Source organism: Oncorhynchus gorbuscha, linkage group LG06 (assembly GCF_021184085.1).
Source record: "Oncorhynchus gorbuscha isolate QuinsamMale2020 ecotype Even-year linkage group LG06, OgorEven_v1.0, whole genome shotgun sequence".
NCBI lineage: Eukaryota > Metazoa > Chordata > Actinopteri > Salmoniformes > Salmonidae > Oncorhynchus > Oncorhynchus gorbuscha.
In genome coordinates this window covers 33,791,375-33,817,031 of record NC_060178.1, presented here as the reverse complement: position 1 = coordinate 33,817,031, position 25,657 = coordinate 33,791,375, and the positions used below count along the sequence as shown (strand labels likewise).

The following is a 25,657-nucleotide window of genomic DNA, read 5'->3' as shown; positions in this document are numbered from 1 at the left end:
TGAAAGCCCCTTAGATATTCTCACAGACCAGATTTGCCCTAACGAAAAATTACCCCTAGATATTAATTTAGAATCCTCCAATCCTCTAAATATAATTATTGGCGGAGAGTCACGTCGTTGAATTTTTTTTTTCAATATACTGTAGGCCTACCTTAGGCGACATGAGTCTCACTAGTGTTGAGTAATGTTCTGTTAAAAGCGGTGTAGGTCTATTTATTTAAAAGGCATACTGAAGTTAGAAGCAATAGGATTTGAAGCAACAGCCTTCCTGCTGTGGTCAACTGTTTCGCACTGCTCTGAGACAAGCATGGGGATTGGTCTTGATAAATCAATGAGATTTTTTATTTTCACTGAATCGTCATTTGGGTATTGGTTAGACTCTAATTAGGATGTGGAAATGTTATGCTCTTAGTACTGTAGCCTACTCCTGACCGTCACGTTGTACAGTGCCATGTTTTCCGTTCCATCCTAACAGAAACCCTGAGGGTTTAGTTTTTAGTTTTTCTTGGAATAGAAACACCATAATATTAATCAGATTAATTAAGCAAAATTTCTTAAAATCAATCCCATATGCTATGTTCTGACAAAAAAAGGTTTTCAATCCTCTAATACAGACAATATTGAAGGCTATCAAAGGCCCTCTAGTGGTCAAACTAGCACTAACTAGCATTAATGGTAACAATGTCTGACAATTAAATAACGTGCCATAGAATTCTGCGGCAGCCCGGAAGGTGTGCTGCAGTATGATGCAACTTTTAAAGAACCACTGTACCTCGTACTCCTGCCCATCGACTCGGTACTGGTACCCCATGTAAATAGACAAATCATTGTTTCTCCTTATGTTATTATTTTGTTGGAAAGGGCCTGTAAGTAAGAATTTCACTGTTAGTCTACACCTGTTGTTTACGAAACATTTGACCAATACAATATGATTTTAATATTGCTCCATTAACTTCTTGATGCACCCTTCCTGTTAGCGGGATCACTTTCATCAACATCCGCTGAATTGCTCCATTTGGTTGGCGCGTTATGTTCAGAAATCCACAGGCTCGAGCGGTCACAATGGGGCAGACGAAAATTCCAAATAGTATCCGTAAAGTTCGTAGAAACATGTCAAACATTTTTTTATAATCAATCCTCAGGTTGTTTTTACAACGTACAATCGATAATATTTCAACCGGACCTTAGCTTTTTCAATAGGAGTGAGAGGTAAAATGTCTGCTCCACTCTGTTGGCGTATGCAAAACGCTGCTGGCACCCAGCCATCCACTGACGCAATGTGATCTTTCTCGCTCCTTTTCAGAATAAAAGCCTGAAACTATGTCTAAAGACTGTTCACACCATGAGGAAGCCATAGGAAAAAGGAATCTGGTTGATATCCCTTTAAGTGGAGGGAAGGCATGCAATGGAACAGGGAGCTTTCAAAATAAGAGGCACTTCCTAGATTTTCCTCAGGTTTTCGCCTGCAATATCAGTTCTGTTATACTCACAGACAATATTGAGACAGTTATGGAAACTTTAGTGTGTTTTGTATCCTGTTCTGACAATTATAGGCACATTCTAGCTTCTGGGCCTGAGAAATAGGCAGTTTAATTTGGGTACGTTTTTCATCCAAACATCAAAATACTGCTCCTTACACTCAACAGGCTAAGGATTTTAGGAGAGTTCTCTAATGGCAGTGACTGTTTAAGTGTGTGTGTGTTCTATATTATCCAGGTGTATCCGCTCTCCTACAGATTCACTTGTGAGAGACCATCTCTCCTGTCACAGTATAAAGGCAGTATTGATGCTATAAGGTCACACTCATTAGTTTTGTTTAGCCAGGGAAGAACAGGATTGAAACTGAAATTATTTTCAGCTGGGATACAGGTGTGTGTCTGCGTAGGGTTGTTTTGATGGAGTGCACACACACACACACACACACACACACACACACACACACACACACACACACACACACACACACAACTGTAACACAGTTTACAACATCCTAAATTGTCAGAAAATCCCCAAATTGTGTTTCAAATGCCCGCCATTAAAGCTAGTTGAGGATGATGTGGAGAATGGAGGATGCTTTATGGACGAACCGGTCCATGGGGGACAGGAGTGTATTACCGGTTGGACATGTCAATCCTAGACAATAGTGCAGATCTACTATTGGCTGCATAGGTTAACATCATCACAAATTGTAAGCAAGCTACTTACAGTGCCTCTTAAAGACACGATTGACATCGGGAGAAGAGGGTGGGCTATCAGCTGATGTAAATCTGCTAGTTAGCTAGCTTGATTTATTTTACTGATTTGTGATTTACCTCTGTCTTTCTGCCTCTCTCTGCTGTGTGTCAGCCAACCAGACCGAATATTGATGTTAATATTTATACCAGGTAGCTAGCTACACACACTCGACTGGTGACCACATCTCTCAAGCCATTCATGTTTAGAAACCGGGCTAGCGTACGGGGCAGATCAACAGGTGCAACCAACGGACGCGGTGTGTGGTAGCGACCTTGGCAATGACTTGCGGGCAGTGGGTTCCAAACAACAATTACATTATTTTGTTTTTTAATTAAACCAACAAAGAAATGGGGGAGGGATTATACCACCACCACAAAGGGGCACTTTGGAGGCTGAAAGGGAAAAGTGGCATGTCCCCTTCACAGGTAAAGCCCTATCTGTGCACGTGCCTGCCTATTCCTTTATCCAGTGGTCTTTTCCTGTCCTGGACAGCCGGAATATGGGAGGGAGTGACACTTCAGAGGTGCTTTGTTGATGACTTCCTAGCCATTTTCTCCCTGCTTCAAAGTAGCTTGTAGTCCTAGTTCTCTGTATGCAGCTGACTTTGATCCACTATCACACACCACTGACATCCCTCACCCAACCCCTAATCCACTCCTACCTAGTCCCACTCCACTACCCCCTAGCTACTGCCACTCACACTCTGTTTCCCACACACACTCAAACACAGTTCTGAGTGTGCTATTGGTGCTGTGGGTGGATCCAGGTTGTCAGAATAGCATAAATAGCAGAGAGCAGCTAGTAATCACTGTTAAAGGATGAGAGAGCCAGCCTTCCTTCTCTATCTCAGGGGTCCATTACTTCCTCTCTCTTTCTTCTCCTTCCTCCCTCCGTTGGGCTGTGGTGCTGGGTGGATGTGGTGGCAGAGAGAAGGATGGGCAGATTACTGCTGCTGCCAAGGACATTTGAGGGGACTGGGGGGAGTAAACACATGCACATACTGCCTTATATACACTGCCATCTGTTGCTACAACACTAGCCCCAGAACCCTGATTTTCTTGCTCTCGCTCTCTCTCGGCCCAGACTGAAAGGCAGAGGGCCACAGCACTTAAGGGCCCTCAGGGCACCCATAGCCAGGGAGGGAGACTTGAATTGGAACATGCAGTGTGCATTCTGAAGGGAAGGAGATGAGAGTACTTCAGTGTTTTCTGAAAGGAAGGAGTGGAAACTTGGAAGGGAACCTCAATTTGTACTGTGATGTCCATGACTGTCTCACATCAAATCATCTGATCTCCCCTTTGAAGGGCAGAAGTAGCCTACAGATGCTGCAGAGGGGGTGGAAGGGAGCAGGGAGGGAGCGTGTAACATTGGCCATGTTAAAAAATAATTAGGGGTATTTGGGAAGTGTTTTGTTTTTCTTCTTCTTGACCATATAAGGAGTTGTAGTTGTAATTCTCCTCAGAACACAAACTCAGAACCCATGTTATTCTCCTCATTTGTTTACCTTATAATAAAAACAAATTATGTTTCCACTCAAATTGGGGCTAGATTGCTGTAAACACATTTAGCATTCTCTGCAAAAGGACGAATGTTTTCTCTTTCTATTGAGTTAAACACACTTGGGAGGTGGTGGATCAGACAAAGTTTGGTAATCTATTCAGTAGGCCTGTTAGCGTGTTGTTGTTAGCTCATAATAACTGCTTGGAATCTATGTGTGAGCATGTACGTGTACATCTGTCTGTCTCCTGATGCCCGTGGGATATTGCACAGCCTCAGGCAAAATTATAATGGGTTTTATTCAGCAAATTCGTCTCTTTGCTGTTCTCAGTGTGTGTGGTCCAGAGTGCTTTGACTGAATGTGTTGGTATTTCGCTAAACAACAGAGGCTGGAGGGCCCTTGTTCAAAAACCACAGGTTTAATGCATTTCTCCCCAAGACATAGAGTAAGTCAAACCACCCTGAAACCACGTGTGTTTATGTCTATCTCTGAGAATCTACCCAGGAAAGAGATGGAAATATTTATATATGTAGTCTTAAATCGAATCAAACTTTATTTGTCACATGTCCCGAATGCAACAAGTGGAGATCTTATTGTGAAATGCTTACTTACAAGCCCTTAAACAACAGTGCAGTTCAAGAACAGTAAAGAAAATATTTACCACTAAAGTAAAAAATAATACAAAGTAACACAATAAAATAACAATAACGAGGCTATATACAGGGGGTACCGCTACCTTGTCAATGTGCGGGGGTACAGGTTAATCGAGGTAATTTGTACATGTAGGTAGGGGTGAAATTACTATGCATAGAAAATAAACTGCGATTAGCAGCGGTGTAACAAAAAAAATGGACGGGGAGGGGGTGTCAATGTAAATAGTCCGGTGGCCATTTGATTAATTGTTCCGCAGTCTTATGGCTTGGGGGTAGACGCTGTTAAGGAGCCTTTTGGTCCTAGACTTGGCGTTCCGGTACCACTTGCCGTGCGGTAGCAGAGAAAACAGTCTATGACTTGGGTGACTGGAGTCTCTGACAATTTTTGACCCCGCCTATTATATACAGTAGGTCCTGGATGGCAGGAAGCTTGACCCCAGTGATGACTACCATCTGTAGCGCCTTATGGTCAGATGCCGAGCAGTTGTCATACCATGCAGTGATTGTAACCGGTCAGGATGCTCTCGATGGTGCAGCTGTAGAACTTTTTGAGGATCTGGGGACTCATGCCAAATCTTTTCAGTCTCCTGAGGAATAAAAGGTGTTGTCGTGCTCTCTTCACGACTGTCTTGGTGTGTTTGGACCATAATAGTTCATTGGGGATGTGGACACCAAGGTACTTGAAACTCTTGACCCGCTTCACTACAGCCCTGTCGATGTTAATGGGGGCCTGTTCGGCCCTCCTTTCCTGTAGTCCACGACCATCTCCTTTGTCTTGCTCACATTGAGGGAGAGGTTGTTGTCCTGGCACCACATTGCCAGGTCTCTGACCTCCTCCCTATAGGCTGTCTCATCATTGTTGGTGATTAGGCCTACCACTGTTGTGTCATCAGCGAACTTAATGATGGTGTTTGAGTCGTGTCTGGCCACACAGTCCTGGATGAACAGGGTGTACAGGAGGGGACTAAGTGCACACCCCTGAGGGGCCCCGGTGTTTAGAACCAGCATGGCAAACGTGTTGTTGCCTAACCTTACCACCTTGGGGCTGCCCGACAGGAAGTCCAGTATACAGTTGCAGAGGGAGGTGTTTAGTCCTAGTGTCCTTAGCTAAGTGATGAGCTTCGTGGGCACTATGGTGTTGAACGCTGAGCTGTAGTCAATGAACAGCATTCTCACATAGGTGTCCATTTAGTCCAGGTGGGAAAGGTAGGCGTGGAGTGCGACTGTTGGGGTGGCATGCGAATTTGAGTGGGTCTAGAGTATCCGGGAATGAAAGATTAGTGGAATCTGTGTGGGTAGCTGGACAGGTAGGATGACTGACAGTGAAGGTGAACAGGTGGTCACGTGTCAGGTGACAGAGGAATGGGTGAGACTGAGGCAGGAATGACTTTAACCATGAAGTGGTATATTTACTGGGTAGTCTGTGCTGCTTCACAAAAGAAACATAATAACATGTGTCCAATCAAATTCATAATCACAAAGATCAAATCATAACAATCATTAATTATTAACATAATTAGGTAATTCAGCAATTCACTTCAATAACAAGTCAATAGGAATCATGAGTCATTTAGGCTCGTCACTATTCGTCATAATCATGAGAAGAATAATACACATAATTAAATCAGTGATCTGTTATTCAATCTCTAATCCCCATCAGTTTGATATCAGAATTGATCAGTTCAGCAAACAATTAAGTTTCATATTTCACCCTTTCAAGTTTGTCTTCATATGTTCATGTAATTTCATTACATATTAACCATATATTGATGGCATAAATGGCCTGTGATGATCTGTAGGGCCGTGATCATTGACCATTTAGATTACACAGTATGTTTGAAGCGTGCGCTCCGTGGTGATAACTATAAACAATAACTGATGGCCCCCTCTCCAGATTGCAACAGATAGTTCAGATGAAACCTAACAGATTCTGTGGATTTACGTGAATTCATGGACGCACAGAACTTATGGATTAGACGGAGTTATTAAGGAAGAGAAAGCTGCGAGATCGGGCGATGGCGATTTCCTCCTTTTAATGTGTCGGACATTTCCACCTGACCTAATTAAAGCGCCCCTGGCCCAGCTTGGCAAGTGGCCATGAATTAAAGGATTCTTCCACCAAATCCATGGGCCTTTTCTACAGGGAGGATGTTGTTGATGTGAGCCATGACCAGCCTTTCAAATAACTTCATGGCTACCGACGTGAGTGCTACGGGGCGGTAATCATTTAGGCAGGTTACCTTCGCTTCCTTAGGCACAGGGACTGTGGTGGTCTGCTTGAAATATGTAAGTATTACAGGCTCGGTCAGGGAGAGGTTGAAAATGTCAGTGAAGACGCTTGCCAGTTGGTCCGCGTATGCCTGGTAATCCATCTGGCCCAGCGGCTTTGTGAATGTTGACCTGTTTAATGGTCTTGCTCACATCGGCTACCGAGAGCGTTATCATACAGTCATCCAGAAAAGATGATGCTCTTGTGCATGCGTCAATGTTGCTTGCCTCGAAGTGAGCATAAAATGAATTTAGCTCGTCTGATAGGCTCGCGTCACTGGGCAGCTCACGTCTGGGTTTCTCTTTGTAGTCCGTAATAGTTTTCGAGCCCCGCCACATCTGATGAGCGTCAGAGCTGGTGTAGTAGGATTCAATCTTAATCCTGTATTGACGCTTTGTTTGTTTGATGGTTCGTCTGAGGGCATAGCGGGATTTCTTATAAGCGTCCGGACTATTGTCACACTCCTTGAAAGCGGCAGCAGTAGCCTTTAGCTCGATGTGGCTGTTGCCTGTAATGCCAAGAGTGTGCAAAGCTGTCATCAAGGTAAAGGGTGGCTATTATTTGAAGAATACTACATGATTACATATGTGTTGTTTCATAATTTTGATGTCTTCACTATTAATAATAATAAATATAATATTATTCTGCAATGTAGAAAATAGCAATAAATTAAGAAAAACTCTTGAATGAGTAGGTGTCCAAACATTTGACTCCAAATTACTGCATGTAAAGACAACATTAAATTCAGAATAGTCTGATGGGTGACAATATTAGCTTGTGTATTATCACTTGTGAATGATGCCCAGTTCATGCATTAAGGCAAGAAACAGTCCATACCTTTTTTTTGTGACGTTATCAAATCATATTCGCACACCTAATGTATCCTAGCCTATAGGTTTATATGTTTTGATAAGGTTTGTATCACAACTAAAGGGGCCAAATAACTTCTGAAAATTAAGCACATTAATCTGCTTTATAGCCAGTGTACAGCCTAACTAGCATACATAGGCTATGCGTGAGTTTCAAGTTTGGGGAAGGTAAATTTCACCATAAAAAAATGCACCTTTATGATAAAGCATTACATGTATAATCGCGTTTGCTGTCACTTTTCGAGAACAGTGTTTTTCCATCTAATTGATTGCATTTTGGAACATTCACTCTTATAGCCTACTGCCGTGTGCGCATTGTTGCGCTTATTATATGAAAATAATAGCCTAATAGGTTATCAACATTTTGGGCTAAACAATCAGCCTCATTGCTTTTAAAAGTTTTTTTAATACAAGTGGTTGTATTCATTTGGGATGGGGCGCAGTGCTCGGTGTTTCGTTTGACACATTGGTGCGGCTGGCTTCCGGGTTGGATGCGTGCTGTGGTAAGAAGCAGTGCGGCTTGGTTGGGTTGTGTTTCGGAGGACACATGGCTCTCGACCTTCATCTCTCCCAAACCGGTACGGGAGTTGTAGCGATGTGACAAGATAGTAACTACTAACAATTGGATAAAACGAAAATTGAGGAGAAAAAAGTGGGTAAAAAAAAATTGCGAATGAGACTGATGAAGTGTGTGCAGCTTGTGACTTTTTTCAAATCATCATTGGAGTCCCATCATGCAGCCTTGGAATGTATTAACAATCAAAACATATAGCCCAACGTTTGTATCGCAACTAAAGTTGCATGAATGATGTAATTATATAGGACCAGTTTCTTTGTTCAACATAGAATAGCCGCATGTGCGCACTTCCTATGAAATCATTTTGGACAAATTCTCTTTTTTTTATATATGTTCAATTGCATTCTTTAAACTATAAAATAATTGTATGGTTTTTTTGTCATGGAATTCTAAGCAAATCTTGTCTGCTAAATGAACTAGTGTAGACCACAGCCATATGGCATAGGCATATCAGGGCCTAACAACTCAGAGTATGTTGTTCTGTTCTTCTGAAACATACTACATTTTCTTCATATCATATTTCTTTAGACCTGTTTAAAATAAAGAATGTATTTATTATGATGGTGTAGGCTGTATTAAATTGGTTTATTAGACTTTTTAAAATGTAGATTTTCCAAAAGTCTGCATCAGTGGCTGTGGAAGCCAGGAGATCCTAAACATAATTAACGGTAAATTACCGTGAGACAGGCAGTTATTTGGTAATCACCGGCTGACAAAATGTCATATCCTTCGATTGTAAATTTTCATGGTCAAAACATATACAGTTGAAGTCGGAGGTTTACATACACACATAGACCTTAGCTTTTCACAATTCCTGATATTTAATCCTAGTAAAGAATTCCCTGTCATAGGTCAGTTAGGATCACCACTTTATTTTAAGAATGTGAAATGTCAGAATAATAGTGGAGAGAATAGATTTGCTTCAGCTTTTATTTCTTTCATCACATTCCGAGCGGGTCAGAAGTTTACATACACTCAACCACTATTTGGTAGCATTGTCTTTAAATTGTTTTACTTGGGTCAAAAGTTTCAGGTAGACTTCCACAAGCTTCCCACAATAACTTGGGTGAATTTTGGCCCATTCCTCCTGACAGAGCTGGTGTAAAGGAGTCAGGTTTGTAGGCCTCCTTGCTCGCACACACTTTTTCAGTTCTGCCAACAAATTACAGTGCCTTGCGAAAGTATTCGGCCCCCTTGAACTTTGCGACCTTTTGCCACATTTCAGGCTTCAAACATAAAGATATAAAACTCTATTTTTTTGTGAAGAATCAACAACAAGTGGGACACAATCATGAAGTGGAATGACATTTATTGGATATTTCAAACTTTTTTAACAAATAATAAACTGAAAAATTGGACGTGCAAAATTATTCAGCCCCTTTAAGTTAATACTTTGTAGCGCCACCTTTTGCTGCGATTACAGCTGTAAGTCGCTTGGGGTATGTCTCTATCAGTTTTGCACATCGAGAGACTGAAATTTTTCCCATTCCTCCTTACATAATTTTCTGTAATTGTCCAAGCTGTTTAAAGGCCCAGTCAACTTATGTAAACTTCTGACCCACTGGAATTGTGATAAAGTTAATTATACGTGAAATAATCTGTCTGTAAAACATTGTTGGGAAAATGTATTGTGTCATGCACAAAGTAGATGTCCTAACCGACTTGCCAAAACTATAGTTTGGTTGAAAAACTAGAGTGGTTGAAAAACTAGATTTAATGACTCCAACCTAAATGTATGTAAACTTCCGACTTCAACTGTAGATTCAATCGTTGTAAAGATGGGAGAGGTCTGTCCCTAATAAAGAGATGCTCTGCTTTTTTGACACCACACTCCAATAAGCAAGTCCTGCCAGCTCTAGTTTTGTCTTATCTTGATTAATGTGCTGCAAAAAATATCTAGTTGGCCTAGAACAGAGTGGCAAGTCTTGCTCTTCATTGTAATCAGAGGGCCAATATAAATACTATGCATGCCAGTCACTCTTGCCTTAGAGATGAGGAGAGACTGACTGCATTACTTATTTTTTTATATAAGAAACATTGTGTTGAAAATTCAAAATTGTTTGTATGGATATGTAGGCTATGTGTGCTATTTTTAAATGTATGTAGTTCTGTTCTTATCTATTAATGTTCTGTATTATGTCATGTTTCATGTTTTGTGTGGACCCCGCAACAGCTAATGGGAATCCAAAAACAAATACAAAATACCATGATGAATAACAATGATTCTGCTTTCTCAAATATACAGGAAAACTCCACTGATTGTTTCTGAATAAAGGAACGGTGTAAAGGTGCTATGTGTGACAAGAAAGGTCTTGAATAACCTCTACTGTGTTCTTGTTAGTGCAGCTTGTCAACTACCCATCGTACTGTATCAGTCCTGCAGACTCAGAGGAGCATGACACGTCGCAAAGTTCTGCTTGACTGAGAGGGATAGATGTTCACCTTTATGGAAACTGACAGGTTTCTCTCTCTCGCTCTCTTTCCTCCCCAGCGCCCCTAACCGTTGCCCATGTATTATGTTCACTCCCTCTTATACCAGTGACAGTTCTCTATGTAAACATACTTGGTACATAAAAACAGCCAGTCTTTCAGCTGGCGGCTGAGGTATTCTTTTCATCTTCAAACTATTACAATTATTCTGACAAATTATGTGTAAAGCAAACAATTATTTAACCAGAGTTACCAAAGTAAACAGTACAGAAGATGTTTACTGTAGTGATGCGCGGGTTGACTCATAACCCGCAATCCCTGTAGTTATTTCCGTGGAGCAGGCAGGTTTAGGGTCATGAAATATTGTGTGGATGAAAGGTGGGTGGCGGGCGGGTTGAATTTAAATCCCAAAATCCAGCGGGTTGAATTAAAAGAAAATAATGCATTAAAAATCCATAAATGTATTATTCGTGTGCAATTCATATCTATAGGCTACATTGAGGTTTCTCTTTCATATTTTTTTGCCTGCCGTTACTGTGTAAGCCTAAACTTCAGGGCCTGTCTGTATGCGAGCCAAATACACACCAATCGCCAAGTGCTTTTGGAAACTTGGGCAGAAAAAGTTAACGTCGATCTACTGAGGCAAAAAGTACAATGTCGGATTTAAATTCAATAAGATAAAAGCTGCAAAATGGAGAGTTTAAAGAGAGGGGAGGGCCAGAACAGTAATGTTTGGGAAAGATTTTGTTAAGTGGCAAAAGAAGATGATAGCAGCGCCAGCTAAATTATGTGTGATAATTGTGAGGCGCTATACATATTAGAGAGTCACAAGACGGGGACATCAAATATGGCACGTCAAGGAAACTGTAGCCTACTGTTCAGATGGGATAAATGTAATGGTAACATAACTGAAATCGGGACACTGACTGTGTTACTATTTCCATTTTTCAAATGTTTTATAATTGTTCTTACTTTTTAACTCTGCGTTGTTGGGAAAGGACTCGTGAGTAAGCATTTCACTGTAAAGTCTACACCTGTTGTATTCGGCGCATGTGAGAAATAAAATTGGATATATCTCATTTTAGACAAGCTGACTAAGAAATAGCCAAACAAAATGTTGGAAATTCTAAACTGAAACATATCTGAATTAGTTCTGCCATCTGACTGTACAGCGTATTTTCAATCGGCCTATTCGTGGATTAGGGTCGGGGTAGGGCCTCAGATTTTCACTTTATCACATATAGTCAGCCGGTTGCTGATGGGTTATTAGCAATTGCGCAGGTTCGGGTAAACAAACAACTGACCCTCACATTACTAGTGTACTACACTTGATAAAATCACTACGCGCACGCACACACACACACACACAGACAGAGACAGAGACAGAGAGAGAGTTCCACTGTTCATCAAGAGTTGATAGTAAACAGCTTGTCTGGTAATGTCCTGATTAACCTGTAGATCAGACAGTGACACACCATCACTCATCAACTCCATTAGAGACCAGAGGCCTGGATCAAGGGGAGACGTGTGTGTGTGTGTGTGTGTGTGTGTGTGTGTGTGTGTGTGTGTGTGTGTGTGTGTGTGTGTGTGTGTGTGTGTGTGTGTGTGTGTGTGTGTGTGTGTGTGTGTGTGTGTGTGTGTGTGTGTGTGTGTGTGTGTGTGTGTGTGTGTGTGTGTGTGTGACCATTGTTGATGCCGCAGTATCTGCACCGAAGACATATGGCAGAACATACATTTGAGGTGTAATTTGCTGACTTCTAAACAAACATAGTAGATTGAGTGAACTGATTGTTCAGAGAGTGAATCTGTGCAGTGTAATAGAAAGGAAAGGGGGATACCTAGTCAGTTGTACAACTGACTGCATTCAATAGAAACGTGTCTTCTGCATTTAACCCAACCACTCTGAATAATGGTGACTATCCATACGTTATGTATTGTAAAATTGTCTAGCTTGGACCTGTCTGTAGCTAGGTTTCCATACAATTGGCAACACATTTTCATGTTAATACAGTATTCAAAAATCTGCATGAGGACAATGTGTGCATTTTCCCACCAGTGGTGTGTTTTCACCAAACGGACTTGCTGTGGATAAAAGTCAGTGTGTGATGACGTAGTGCACACAAAATGCTAAATTCCCGAATAAAATCTAAAGTTGAATTTGTTTCCATCGCATTTTCAACTGTATTTTCAACTCTTCCAATAGTTTTGTCACAAAATCTGTTGTGTTAAATAGGAAATGTGCTTATAGGTCTTGGCACGTGGCTCTAGCCAACAGCTCACAGACTTACCCCACCAGACATGCCACCAGGTGTCTTTTCACAGTCCCCAAATCCTGAACAAATTCAAGAAAACGTACAGTATTATCTGGAGCCATTATTGCATGGAACTCCCTTCCATCTCATATTGCTCAAATGAACAGCACACCTGGTTTTAAAAAAGCAATAAAGCAACTCCTCACGGCACAACGCCTCTCCCCTATTTGACCTAAATATTTTGTGTGTGTGTGTGTATATGTAGGCTATGTGTGCCATTTTTAAATGTATGTAGTTCTGTTCTTATCTATTAAGGTTCTGTATTATGTCATGTTTCATGTTTTGTGTTGCTTTCGCAACAGCTAATGGGGATCCTAAAAAAATACCAAATATCATGATGAATAACAATGATTCTGCTTTCTCAAATATACAGGAAAACTCCACTGATTGTTTCTGAAAAAAGGAACGGCGTAAAGGTGCTATGTGTGACAAGAAAGGTCTTGAATAACCTCTACTGTGTTCTTGTTAGTGCAGCTTGTCAACTACCCATCGTACTGTATCTGTCCTGCAGACTCAGAGGAGCATGACGTGTCGCAAAGTTCTGCTTGACTGAGAGGGATAGATGTTCACCTTTATGGAACTCCCTCTTATCCACTCGCTGTGGATAAAAATCACTTGCTGTGGATATCTGTGAGCCAACAGATACAGTGTGGGTAGGCTAGTCTACATCGATCATGTCACCAGAATAAGACCCTTGATATTTATTGGAAAGGAGCATCAAGCTCATCACTGTACACATTCACCACCCTGTGAAGTTAATCATAAATCATTCTATCTGTCGCTTAATAAACCACATGCTTTCCCAAGTCATAGTGGGAGGACCACACACCATATCATTTTGTGACTCCAAGTTTACTTCGATATGATGGTTATTATAGCAATATTTGAGCATAAAGGCATTTCTACCGCCAATTTTCACGCATGAGTAATTTTACCGACACAAAAATATCCCACCATGTCGAATGAACAAATTCTTTGTCAGCATTTAGAAAAATGTTCCGAAACTTCCTGTTTCCATCACAGCTGTCATGATTTTTTTTTTTACACGGTATGACTTTACTCACATAAAAACTATGGATGGAAATGTGGGTTGTGTCATGAAACAGTACTTTGGAAACATCCAACAACATATGATTTTATTTCTGAAGCAGTTCTCTCTCCAATTGGCCTGAGCAAGGATGTGCTAATTAGGTCCATCAAAATGTAATCTCTCTCTCTCTCTATATTCTTCATTAAATGCATATTCTATGCAATTATCTCTGTCTGACACACACACATACACAAATGCAACTCTCTCTCTCTCCGACACAGATTGATTTTGCTTTTCAAGGAAAAACAATATAGTCCTCCAGGCCTTTGACAGATACAAGCTGCTATTGTTCTTCTTTTTCAATTAATTATCGTGTGAATACTATTCCAGTTGTGACATATTTGGTTGTCTGTCTGACATGTAGATGCATGAGCGAGCAGGGCTTTTTCTTTTTCTCTTAGGGCCTGTTCAGCAATGCCTCTGTTTTACCTTAAGCTCTGCTTATCACCAGGGGAAATGTTAGTCTGGCTAACACTGGTTGGCTCTCCTCTGTGTCTTTCTTACTCAATCACCCACACGCACAGCCACACTCAGCTCCCGAGCACTGGCCCTTTCCTTCACAACGGTTGGATTATTTAAATTGAGAAAACCAATCGAACCCATTGCACAATTTCTAAGCAAATATTGCATTAACAAACAGCCTCCTTTCCAGACCAGTGTGGTCACAGCTCTCCCTGCGCTGTGAGTCACATGGGTCGCTTCAGCCAGGCTAGGGAAATGTACACTCACACTGCCAAAGAACACATTGAATATGAACATATATAAATATGTCTCTGACTTTCTTTCTATTTGTCGACATTTCCTTCAGAAAGTATTCATACCACTTGACTTATTCCACATATTTGTATTGTTACAGCCTGAATTCGAAACGGATTCAATATATTTTTCTCTCACCCATCTACACACAATACCACATAATGACAAAGTGAACACATGTTTTTTTTAACTGTGAGCAAATTTATTGACAATGAAATGCAGAAATATGTCATTTACATACTGTAAGTATTCACAGCCCTGAGTACATGTTAAAATCACCTTTGGCAGGGATTACAGCTGTGAGTCTCACTGGGAAAGTCTAAGTGCTTTGCACATCTGGACAATACTTGCCCATTATTCTTTTCAAAATTCTTTAAGCTCTGTCAAATTGTTTGTTGATCATTACTAGACAACAATTTTCATGTATTGTCGTAGATTTTCAAGCAGATTTAAGTCAAAGCTGTAACTCAGCCACTCAGGAACATTCACTGTATTCTTGGTAAGCAACTGCAGTGTGTTTGGGGTTATTGTCCTGCTGAAAAGGGAATTCATCTCCCAATGTCTGGTAGAAAGCAGACTGTCCCAAGTTTTCTTCTTTTGCCTGGATATTATGGACTAATTACAATGCTGTTGATCCATCCCTCAGTTTTCTCCTATCACACTTATTAAACTCTGTAAAGTCACCATTGGCCTCATGGTGAAATCCCTGAGTGGTTACCTTTCTCTCCGGCAACTGAGTTAGGAAGGACGCCTGTATCTCTGTAGTGACTGGGTGTATTGATACACCATCCAAAGTGTAATTAATAACTTCCCCATGCTCATAGGGATATTCAATGTCTGCTACCAATAGGTGCCCATATTTGCGAGGCATTGGAAAACCTCACTGTTCTTTGTGGTTGAATCTGTGATTGAAATTCACTGCTCGACTGAGATACAGATAATTGTATGTGTGGGGTACAGAGATGATGTAGTCACAAGAAAAATCATGTTAAACACTATTATTGCACACAGAGTCCATGTGACTTATGTGACTTGTTAAGCAAATGTTTACTCCTGAACTTATTTAGGCTTGCCATAACAAAGGGGTTGAATACCTATTGACTCAAGATTAAAGCTTTTCATCTGTAATTAAGTTGAAAAACATAATACCACTTTGACATTATAGGGTATTGTGTGTAGGCCAGTGACAAAAAGTCAAACATTTAAAATTCAGCCTGTAACACAAGAAAATGTGGAAAAAGTGTGGAAATACTTTTTGGAGGCACTATCTCCATCTCCTCCTTACCTCTTCTGTCCTCTCTCTCTCCTTATATTGATGGCTCCCTCTCTCAATCCATCAATTCATCATTAACCTTCTCTCCTCCATGGCAGGTTCCAGAGGAACCTCTGTTGCTGGCGTCCCCCAGGATGCTGCTGCCGTCGTCGGGTACTCTGCTCAACAGTGCTCCCCTGTCAGTTCACCACCAGATTCAGCTGCTACAGCAACAACTACAGCAACAACAGCAACAGACACATGTAGCTGTGGCACAGGTAGGACTGAGACACATGTTTGTGTAGGTTAACAGACGGTGTTGTTTGAACTACAGTGAGCTGGTCGTTTTTTCCCTTCCTAGCTACTATCTTGTTTGTCTGCAAGCTCTTCACTTTGCTAATATTAACCTTTATGAATCATGTGTCATAGACTTATCTGACTTTAACAACAGCTCTCCCACACACACTCTGTAACGATTCTCCTCTTTGTCTGAGGAAGTGTAGTCAAGATCGGACCAAAATGCAGCGTGGTACGTGTCCATGTTACATTTATTCTAACTGAAAACAAAATAACAAACGTGAAGCAACGAAAATCGAAACAGTCCTGCAAGGGGACACAACACAAAACAGGAAACAACTACCCACAACCCATAGTGGGAAAACAGGCTGCCTAAGTATTGTTCTCAATCAGAGACAACGATGACAGCTGCTTCTGATTGGGAACCATACCAGGCCAAACACCTAGAAATATAACACACAGAGCCAAAACATAGAATGCCCACCCCAACTCACGCTCTGACCAAACTAAAATAGAGACATAAAAAAGGAACTAAGGTCCGGACGTGAAACACACATACAAAAAATTACACAAAATACCAATTACTCACCAGTAACCCAGCTCAGCATGAGGATTATTTACATAATTATTGACAAAACATGATTAATACACCATGCGGTAAAACATTTTAGAAAGTCCATCTGTAGACTCTCTACAGACTATCAGTGACATTTCAACTATCTACTAAACCTATCCTTAACCCTAACCCTAACCTTAACCCTTACCCTAAAATTAACCCTTACCCTAAACCTAGTCCCAACCTTAACATGATTAACCCTTAGTCTAAACTTGACCCTAGCAAACAGTTGCTTATCAACAGATACAGTAGTATGAACAGCTCTACAGCATCTACAGATGGACTATCTGGACTATCCAGATAAAGTCTGACCCACCGTGCCTATTGAATTGCTGTCATCTTTCGAGTGCTGCACTGTTTAAACAAGAGAGTAGAATGGTTTTAGTTGTGTTATTATCAGAATTTGTGGACAAATTTGATGACCTGAGACTCTACTTGATAGACAATAAAATAACTTGAGGCTGGAGTTGGACTTGAGACTGAGGACTTGAAATGATCTGGCCAGGTTTGTAATGTTTTTCCACTCATTTTGTGGAACAGTCTACGTGGATTACTCCACACGCAGCGACAGTAGCCGGAGCATTGCCCTTGTAACATAAACAAACTACAACAAATTGTCTAGTGAAATCGGCACTCTGATTGAACCAGCAAACTGTCAATCAACACAGGTCTGGTGAACTAGTGAACATATTGCTGATTTGCCGTATGGTTATAGGATTGAGTGCAGTGCAAACGTCAAATTGTAGGGAGAGAGGATTGCTGTAATAAATAAATATGCAGCTCCAAAAATTGTTTGGTGATCAAGAATATTCATTATTGTTTACTTCGCTCTCCAAACTTACGCCAGTGAAAAGTGCTTTTTTTTTCTTTGTTGAAATGATTTCTGCTGCTTTTACATGTTTAAAAGCATAGGCCCTATGTGGTAAATCTATATTACACATTTTATTTTATTTGAGCCTTTATTTAGCTATGTAAGCCCAATCACGTCCGGATGTGATACAGCCTGGATTTGAAGCAGGTACTATAGTGACGCCTCTTGCACTGAGATGCAGTGCCTTAGACCGCTGCACTAGAACGCTGGGAGCCCCAACATATAATAATACAATCATTTCTAGCATTTCATCATTCCACCCCCGTAACGTTTTTTGCGACACATAGACATTTTTACATTATAGAACCAGTTTTTATTGGTTGTAATTGCCAATAGGGTAATTGTATGGTCCTGGGGAACAAGTGCTTATATTATGTACAATAGGTGTACCTGTTTGAGATCCTGCGAGACAGATTCCATGTGGTTTCTCAAGGGGACGCTGTACAGCCTTGCCCTCTCCCTGTGTCCGTTCAGATAGGACAGGTTAAGCCAGTTACGGAGGCTAATTCTTTCGGAATATTGCCCGTGTGTATTTGGTAAACCTACTTGTATATTTTGTATGATATGGCGCTTTCACCATTGGATCACCAAGACCTGTAAATAAATCTACACTCTCAGCACATCATTTTAGGCCTTTGATGTTATGCGATGAGAGCTAATGGTGTAGTTTATTCATTTATCCAGCAGTGTGGTGGGAGATGGTTCCCTGGGGAAAGCCCTGCCTCTTCTGATACAACCACAGACAGTGTTTTTGGCATTGAAAGAGAACTTTCCTTCTACAAATCCCAGGCATGGACATGGGAATTAGATACATTACATTTACATTTAAGTCATTTAGCAGACGCTCTTATCCAGAGCGACTTACAAATTGGTGCATTCACCTTATGACATCCAATGGAACAACCACTTTACAATAGTGCATCTAAATATTTTAAGGGGGGTAGGGGGGGTGAGAAGGATTACTTTATCCTATCCTAGGTATTCCTTAAAGAGGTGGGGTTTCAAACTGTAGAACCCAGTTCCTACATTTTAATATAAAAATGGATTTTATCAAACAAAACTATGCTACATTTTATCTCTGGGACCCTCAGGATGACAAATCAGAGCAAGATTACTGAATGTAAGTACATTATTTATCTTCAGAGGTGAATGTATCAAACCAGTTGCTGTGATAAGTTTTTTGTTGTTGTGCACTCTCCTCAAACAATAGCATTGTGTTTTTTCGCTGTAATAGCTACTGTAAATTGGACAGTGCAGTTAGATTAACAAGAATGTAAGCTTTCTACCCATATAAGACATGTCTATATCCTGGAAAGTTTGCTGTTACTTACAACGTCATTCTTGTCACATTAGCACACGTTAGCAACAACCGTCCCAGTAAAGGGACACTGATCCTACGGGATCCTTAAGAGGTTTATTAAAGTCTAAGGTGGGGCCGTGGAACATCAGAGCCAGCCAGCGGGAGCTTACAGAGTCTTTGTCCTTATCCTGCTTATCTGTCTGTCCAAACCCCAGCACAGGCATGGCTACAGGCACTCAACCCATTAGTTCTGCTGCCTGCCGTGGCATTAAGACTTAGCCCACGGGTAGTTTCAACTGACCCTTAATGAGAATGGAGAATTAAAAATCCACTTAGAGGTTAAAAAGAAGACAATAATAAACGTATTATAAAACTAAACATTTTGAAATTATGAATAAGTGAAGCAGAGGAGGATGTGACTGCCTTATAAAGTCTAGTTCTGAAGGCCAGAGTGTGTGTGTGTGGGTGTGAGACTGGGTAACCGGGTAGCTGGTCCTGACACCTCTATCCCCTATCTGCCAGTGCAGTCAGTCAATGGCCTTGAGACAGTGATGTTACTAATTTTGTGCGACAGGAAGGAAGAGACAGATTCTTTATTCTAAGCCAATCAGGTGTCAAGGTGGGTCAAGTACATCACTTCCCTTCATGCCTCAGAGGGATGTCCTGGAGGGGAGTGAAGAGCAATCGGCCCAGTTAGGTTGCTACAGCGCCAAATCTCTGAGACTGAATAGATTTTTAAACAGAGTGCTGACAGTAGCTGAGATTTTAGGGTAGTTAGCTGGTCTGTGAAAGCTCACACTCATCACAATCATCTAGGGTAGGAAAGAGAGAGTAGGGTGGAAGGATGGGGGAGGAGGAGAGAAGGATCACTAACATTTTCAGAGAAGTGTGAATATTTGTTTGTTTATTCTCTCTGCCTGACAACATGAGGATGATCCTGAAATGGGTGGTAATAGAGTTGTACATCCTCTGGTTATTACATTTACATTTACATTTACATTTAAGTCATTTTTCTAGGGTTGTAAACCTTGACACTAAATCGTTTTTGATCGAAACCCTTTTCAACAGATGCACTTGGCTGTTGGCTGATCCAGACTTGCAGGTGTCACTGGAAGTTCAATACAGTTTTAACTTGTTACAGTTAATTAGAAACAAATTATTGAGCCATCAATTAGACCAGGCTAGAGTAGATGTAGTGTAATCGAGACTGAAGACTAAGTTGTGGGTGGATGCTAACCACCAAGTCGGCTCCAGTTAGAGTGAGGTGGACAAGAATCCAATGAACACTTGACCATTTATCATCAGCACCAATGAGCACTACATCTACTCTAGCCTGGGCTAATTGATGGCTCAATAATTTGTTTCTAATTAACTGTAACAAGTTAAAACTGTATTGAACTTCCAGTGACACCTGCAAGTCTGGAGCACCAATGAATGCTAATGAGTCCAACAATTATGTGAGGGTTGGAGTGTGCCCCTGGCTATCCGTAAATAAAATAATTTTAAGGATGAAAATTGTGCCGTCTGGTTTGCTTAATATAGGCAATTTGAAATCATTTATACTTTTCATGCTTAAATATACTTATGCAATATACTTTTTCATGCTTAAATATACTTTTACATTTACTTTTGATACTTAAGTATATTTTAAACCAAATACTTTTAGACTTCTACTTAATTAGTATTTTACTGGGTGACTTTCACTTTTACTTTCTATTAAGGCATCTTTACTTTCAATCAAATATGACATTTGGATACTTTTTCCACCACAACTAGAAGAATAACAGTGAATATAAGGCATCAAAGTTACAGACAACACTCTTTGGTCAATAACGCATACTGGTGGAGAGTCCTCTGATGGCTGTCAAAACAAAGAATGTTTGGTGTGCTCTGCGGCCATCTTTGTAGGGTCAGGTGACAGGTCACTTGATTGGTCACCTGTTGGTCACCTGAGCAGGACGCCATCTTTGTTTAGGAATATAATTTGATAGTGTAACATTGGTCTTTCGAGCGAGATGCAATACACCTACTGTGACACGGCAGAGGAGCAAAGAAACACAGCAACAGTCTCACCGTCAGAAGATCCCATCCCGAACCTTATCTCAGAAAACAATGTACACGGATTCCTCTACAACATCGACAACAACCCGTGGTAGCACATGCCCAACGTCTATTACCTTTCCAACCAGAATCCACAGTTTATCTGACTCCTTGGGAGAAGGGGTGCAGAGTGCCAGCACCAGGGAGCTACATCACAGTGGAGGACAGCAGGCCAAAACTGCGAACCCCGTCGACCAGCTATCCCGTGGTCGGATCCTCTGCCCCAACACTGTGAGGCCAAGAAGTGGTCACTACACTAAACTACTCCCAACTCATGACTAGCCCACATGACACTGCTGCCCATGTTTCAGTCACACTACCGCTAACATATTCCTTGGCAGGAATGGAAGAGCTGGCGAGATCGACCCTGTAGAAAGCCACCATCGCTACAGAGGCCACCATCACCACACAGACCTACACTGTCACAAAATCACTGCCACAAACACAAATTTCAAGTAGGCAGTCGGCCAAAAGTCCCTACCAGCAGTATGGAAATGTGACAATACACTCTATCTTGATGTTGTTAATCCCACCAAACCAGTCATGGACTGGTGGGCATGCCCTGAGCTACCAGTCTTCCAAACACCAGCTGTTCCACCCACCAGCTCAGGCTTAGTCTGCATGACACAAGCTCAGACTCCGTCAGCTGCTCTATTCTATTCAAATGACGAACCGTGGGCTGCACCTGCCCAGCCAGCTTATCCTCCACTCCTGTCCTACCAGCTTACCAGTAGCTGCCTGCTGCCCCTCACCGGCCAGCTCACTTGCCTGGACCTGCTGCATCGCTCCATCTAGCTTACCCGGCTGGAGCTGCTTCACCTCTACAGGGAGCTCACCTGCCTGGAACTACTGCACCGCTCCACCTAACTTATCCGCCTGGACCTGTTGCACCGCTCAAGCCGGCTCACCTGCCTGGACCTCTTCCACAGTGTTGAACACTATATATCTTAGTGCACAGAGATAGTGAAGCAGCCGTCAGAACATATCAAAAGTGGATCAAGGTACGGTGAGCGTTGTCGGAAGTGGGCTCCCGAGTGGCGCAGCAGTCTAAGGCACTGCATCTCAGTGCTAGAGGCTTCACTACAGACACCCTTGATCAAATTCAGACTGTATCACAACTGGCCATGATTGGGAGTCCGTACAATTGGCCCAGCGTCATCCGGATTTGGCCGGTGTAGGCCGTCATTGTGAATAAGAATTAGTTCTTAACTGACTTGCCTAGTTAAATAAAGGTTCAATTTTTAAAAAATACAAATGTAAAGTGTGGCTGCATGAACCATGGCCCCGGTGCATGCACCCAGAGAAAACCATGCAGAGAATGCAATGAAGCACATCTCTAAGTGCTTCATAGTGTTGCCAAGCCGAGCTCCAGTGTCCTGCCTGTCACCCCTCTAGACAAAGTCTACCTCACCCACGAGTCTACCTAAAGGTAGTGCCAGTCTTGCTGGCCAGAAGTCTCTGAATATGTATGTCATTTTAGATGATGGAGCAGAGTGGACAATCATCCTCCCCTCAGAAGGCTAGGAGGAGTCATAGCCCTGAGGACAATCCAAAACCACACTGCTCATCTTACTGGCTCATCAGTCAATTTTCAAGCATCCCCCTATGGCCAGGCCAGCAGAGAGGTACCCCATAAAGGGAGCTTTCACAGCTGACCGACTGGCCCTTGATGAGCAGTCCTATCCTGTGCCAGCCATGTAGAAGTGCTATCGCCATCTAAGGGGCATCCCACATCATGCCTTTGACAAGGTACACCCACTGATGTTCATCGGAGCGGACTACACCAACCTGATAGAGACGATCAGGCTAGGGCCAGCTGGTAGACCAGCAGTTTGGTTGGATATGCAGTTTGGTTGGACACTCCAGAGCCCTGATGGTCACATGCCTCAGCAGGTACAAACCCAGCAATGCCTGTTCACATCCGCTCTCTCCTTTTCGCAGCATGAAGTTGGTCACGGCAAGACCAGGAAGCTGTGAACATCCTAGAAGCCTGAACTAAGAGGTTGCCAAAGGACCCCGGAAAGGCAAAAGTATACAATGCCGAGATCCAAAAGCCCATCGAGGCAGGATGCTTCACCAAGCTAACTGGAGAGGCAGGCCACCAAGACCACCAAGATGATCCAGCCTAGCTGAAGAGGTCCATCTTCTGTGGTCTCACGACAGTAAGCCCCAGTCTACAAGTGCCTGGCCACTTTGGTGGCTCTCAGGGAAGATGCTTCCTTGGCACAGAGAATGGGGGTAGGATAGTGTCACCTACATTAAGACGTTTTGTTCCAGCCTCTGGGATGTTCACAGCTTTCTGGACTTGGTGTAATTGTGTCACCAACTTCTTGCTGCGGCAGGGGAGAACGTCAAGCTGCAAGATTCGCTCCACATGTTGGTAGATGTCATCTACCGTCGGGCAGATGGATGTGAACAGGGTCCTCAGTGCCTCCAGTCCCAGAATTGATAACCTGTGGAATCCTCTTATCAAACCAAACGTTGCTTCGCAGCTTTTAATTATTTTTTATTTGATTAAATCTGCCGAAAATGCTGTAAAGTGTTGATAAGAACATGTCTGTCTGGCTCAACTTGAACTTTCTTTTCCTCCCTCACTCTCACTCTCTTTCTCTAACTCATTCTCTCGCTCCCCCTCTGCTGTTATCTTTCTCTCAATCTTCACAGACACATTTAGTATGTCCATTCTCCTTGTTATTATTCAGGCCGCGTTCACCATCACCACAGAGCAGCATTTTCGGAGCATGTCTCACAGTCACATCTCAGATCAATCCAGGACGAATATGACACCTTCCTTCTCCAAGGCATGTCGGACAAAACTCAGTTTACCTTTCACACTGTGTTCAGTACAGTGTATCTTCTCCTCATAGTCACATACATTTTGGCCTTCATATCTCATGTTCTGTCCTGGCGGTGCTTGATGTGTCGTATGGTGGTATATTACCCTGACAGTGCCGTTAGACTGTCGGGATTTACAGATGAGCTCTGACGCTGATGGCCCGCTTTAATGGAGGCTAGATCACCGCTATTTGTCGCTAAGTGGAGTGATGATGGAATCTGTTCTGTCTTTTACCCTCACTCCTTCCTGGCGTTTACTGTCCAGGGGTGAATGGAGGATGAGAATATGGGGAACGAGGAGGGTGAGGGGTGTGTTGGGGAGAGTACAGTAAGTGGAAGTGGGAGAGAAGAGATCGGATGAGAAGAGGGGAGGGTGTGGTGTTGAAGGGGAGTACATTACAGTAAGTGGAAGCCTTGAGATGGAGTGGCTCCATCTAGTGTCTGTACAGTTCAGAGGTTTCTCATTAGAAACAAAGTCCTTCAGCTGTTTTTTCTCATTTCATCACCATCAGCTGTTTCTCTTTACAGTAATTGCATCAATAATGACGACAGAAAGCTGAACATCCACGTTACCTTGGTTAGAGTTTTGTAGCTGTGGTATGATGAAAGCAGAATTGTATCTTCTGACTCTCTAGCAACAGTCTCATGACTCCATTCATGCTACATTCTCCTTGAAGTGAGAGCAATGCAGTGCTATAGAGACATGGGCTCTATAACAAGCCAAGAAGATGCTCCTTGATGTAAGAAAACCACAGCAGAAAAGTTCCTATAGAAACCATCATACAGTTGGAAGAAGTGCTCGATGTCAAGTTAGAAGTAGCAGAGTAGCAGTCATTGTCAACTACATTTACATTTACATTTAAGTCATTTAGCAGACGCTCTTATCCAGAGCGACTTACAAATTGGTGCATTCACCTTATGACATCCAGTGGAACAGCCACTTTACAATAGTGCATCTAAATCATTTAAGGAGGGGGGGGGGGTAGAACTATTCACAATGAGATGGGCCTCGTTCTTTGCTATATCCCGGTCGCTTCTCTTGTCAGGATATATGCAACACATCCAATGACACTGTGCCTCACCTTGGAATGACCTTCCAGCTTTTTTAAAAGAGGTTGCACCTACAGTTGAAGTCGGACGTTTACATACACTTAGGTTGGAGTCATTAAAACTCGTTTTTCAACCACTCCACAAATGTCTCGTTAACAGACTATATTTTTGGCAAGTCTGTTAGGACATCTACTTTGTGGATGACACAAGTCATTTTTCCAACAATTGTAGACCACAGGTCTGGTTCTTCCTTGGGAACAATTTCCAAACGGCTGAAGGTACCACGTTCATCTGTACAAACAATAGTACGCAAGTATAAACACCATGGGACCACGCAGCCGTCATACCTCTCCTAGAGATGAACAAACTTTGGTGCGAAAAGTGCAAATCAATCCCAGAACAACAGCAAAGGACCTTGTGAAGATGCTGGAGGAATCGGGTACAAAAGTATCTATATCCACAGTAAAATGAGTCCTATATTGACATAACCTGAAAGGCCACTCAGCAAGGAAGAAGCCACTGCTCCAAAACTGCCATAAAAAAAGCCAGACTACGGTTTGCAACTGCACATGTGGACAAAGATCGTACTTTTTGGAGAAATGTCCTCTGGTCTGATGAAACAAAAATATGTTTAAAAAATTAAATAA

The 25,657-nt window shown here is 42.1% G+C and overlaps 1 protein-coding gene across 8 annotated transcripts in view; it reads left to right on the top strand.

The window, feature by feature from the left end:
- The window catches only part of LOC124037882 (carboxyl-terminal PDZ ligand of neuronal nitric oxide synthase protein-like), a 259,421-nt gene that overhangs the window by 214,894 nt on the left and 18,870 nt on the right, over positions 1-25,657 (top strand). For all 8 annotated transcript variants that reach the window (XM_046353077.1, XM_046353076.1, XM_046353075.1 and 5 more), the window contains one exon: positions 16,061-16,219. In XM_046353077.1, coding sequence (XP_046209033.1) covers positions 16,061-16,219 — 159 coding nt within the window. The remainder of the gene's footprint in view (positions 1-16,060; positions 16,220-25,657) is intronic.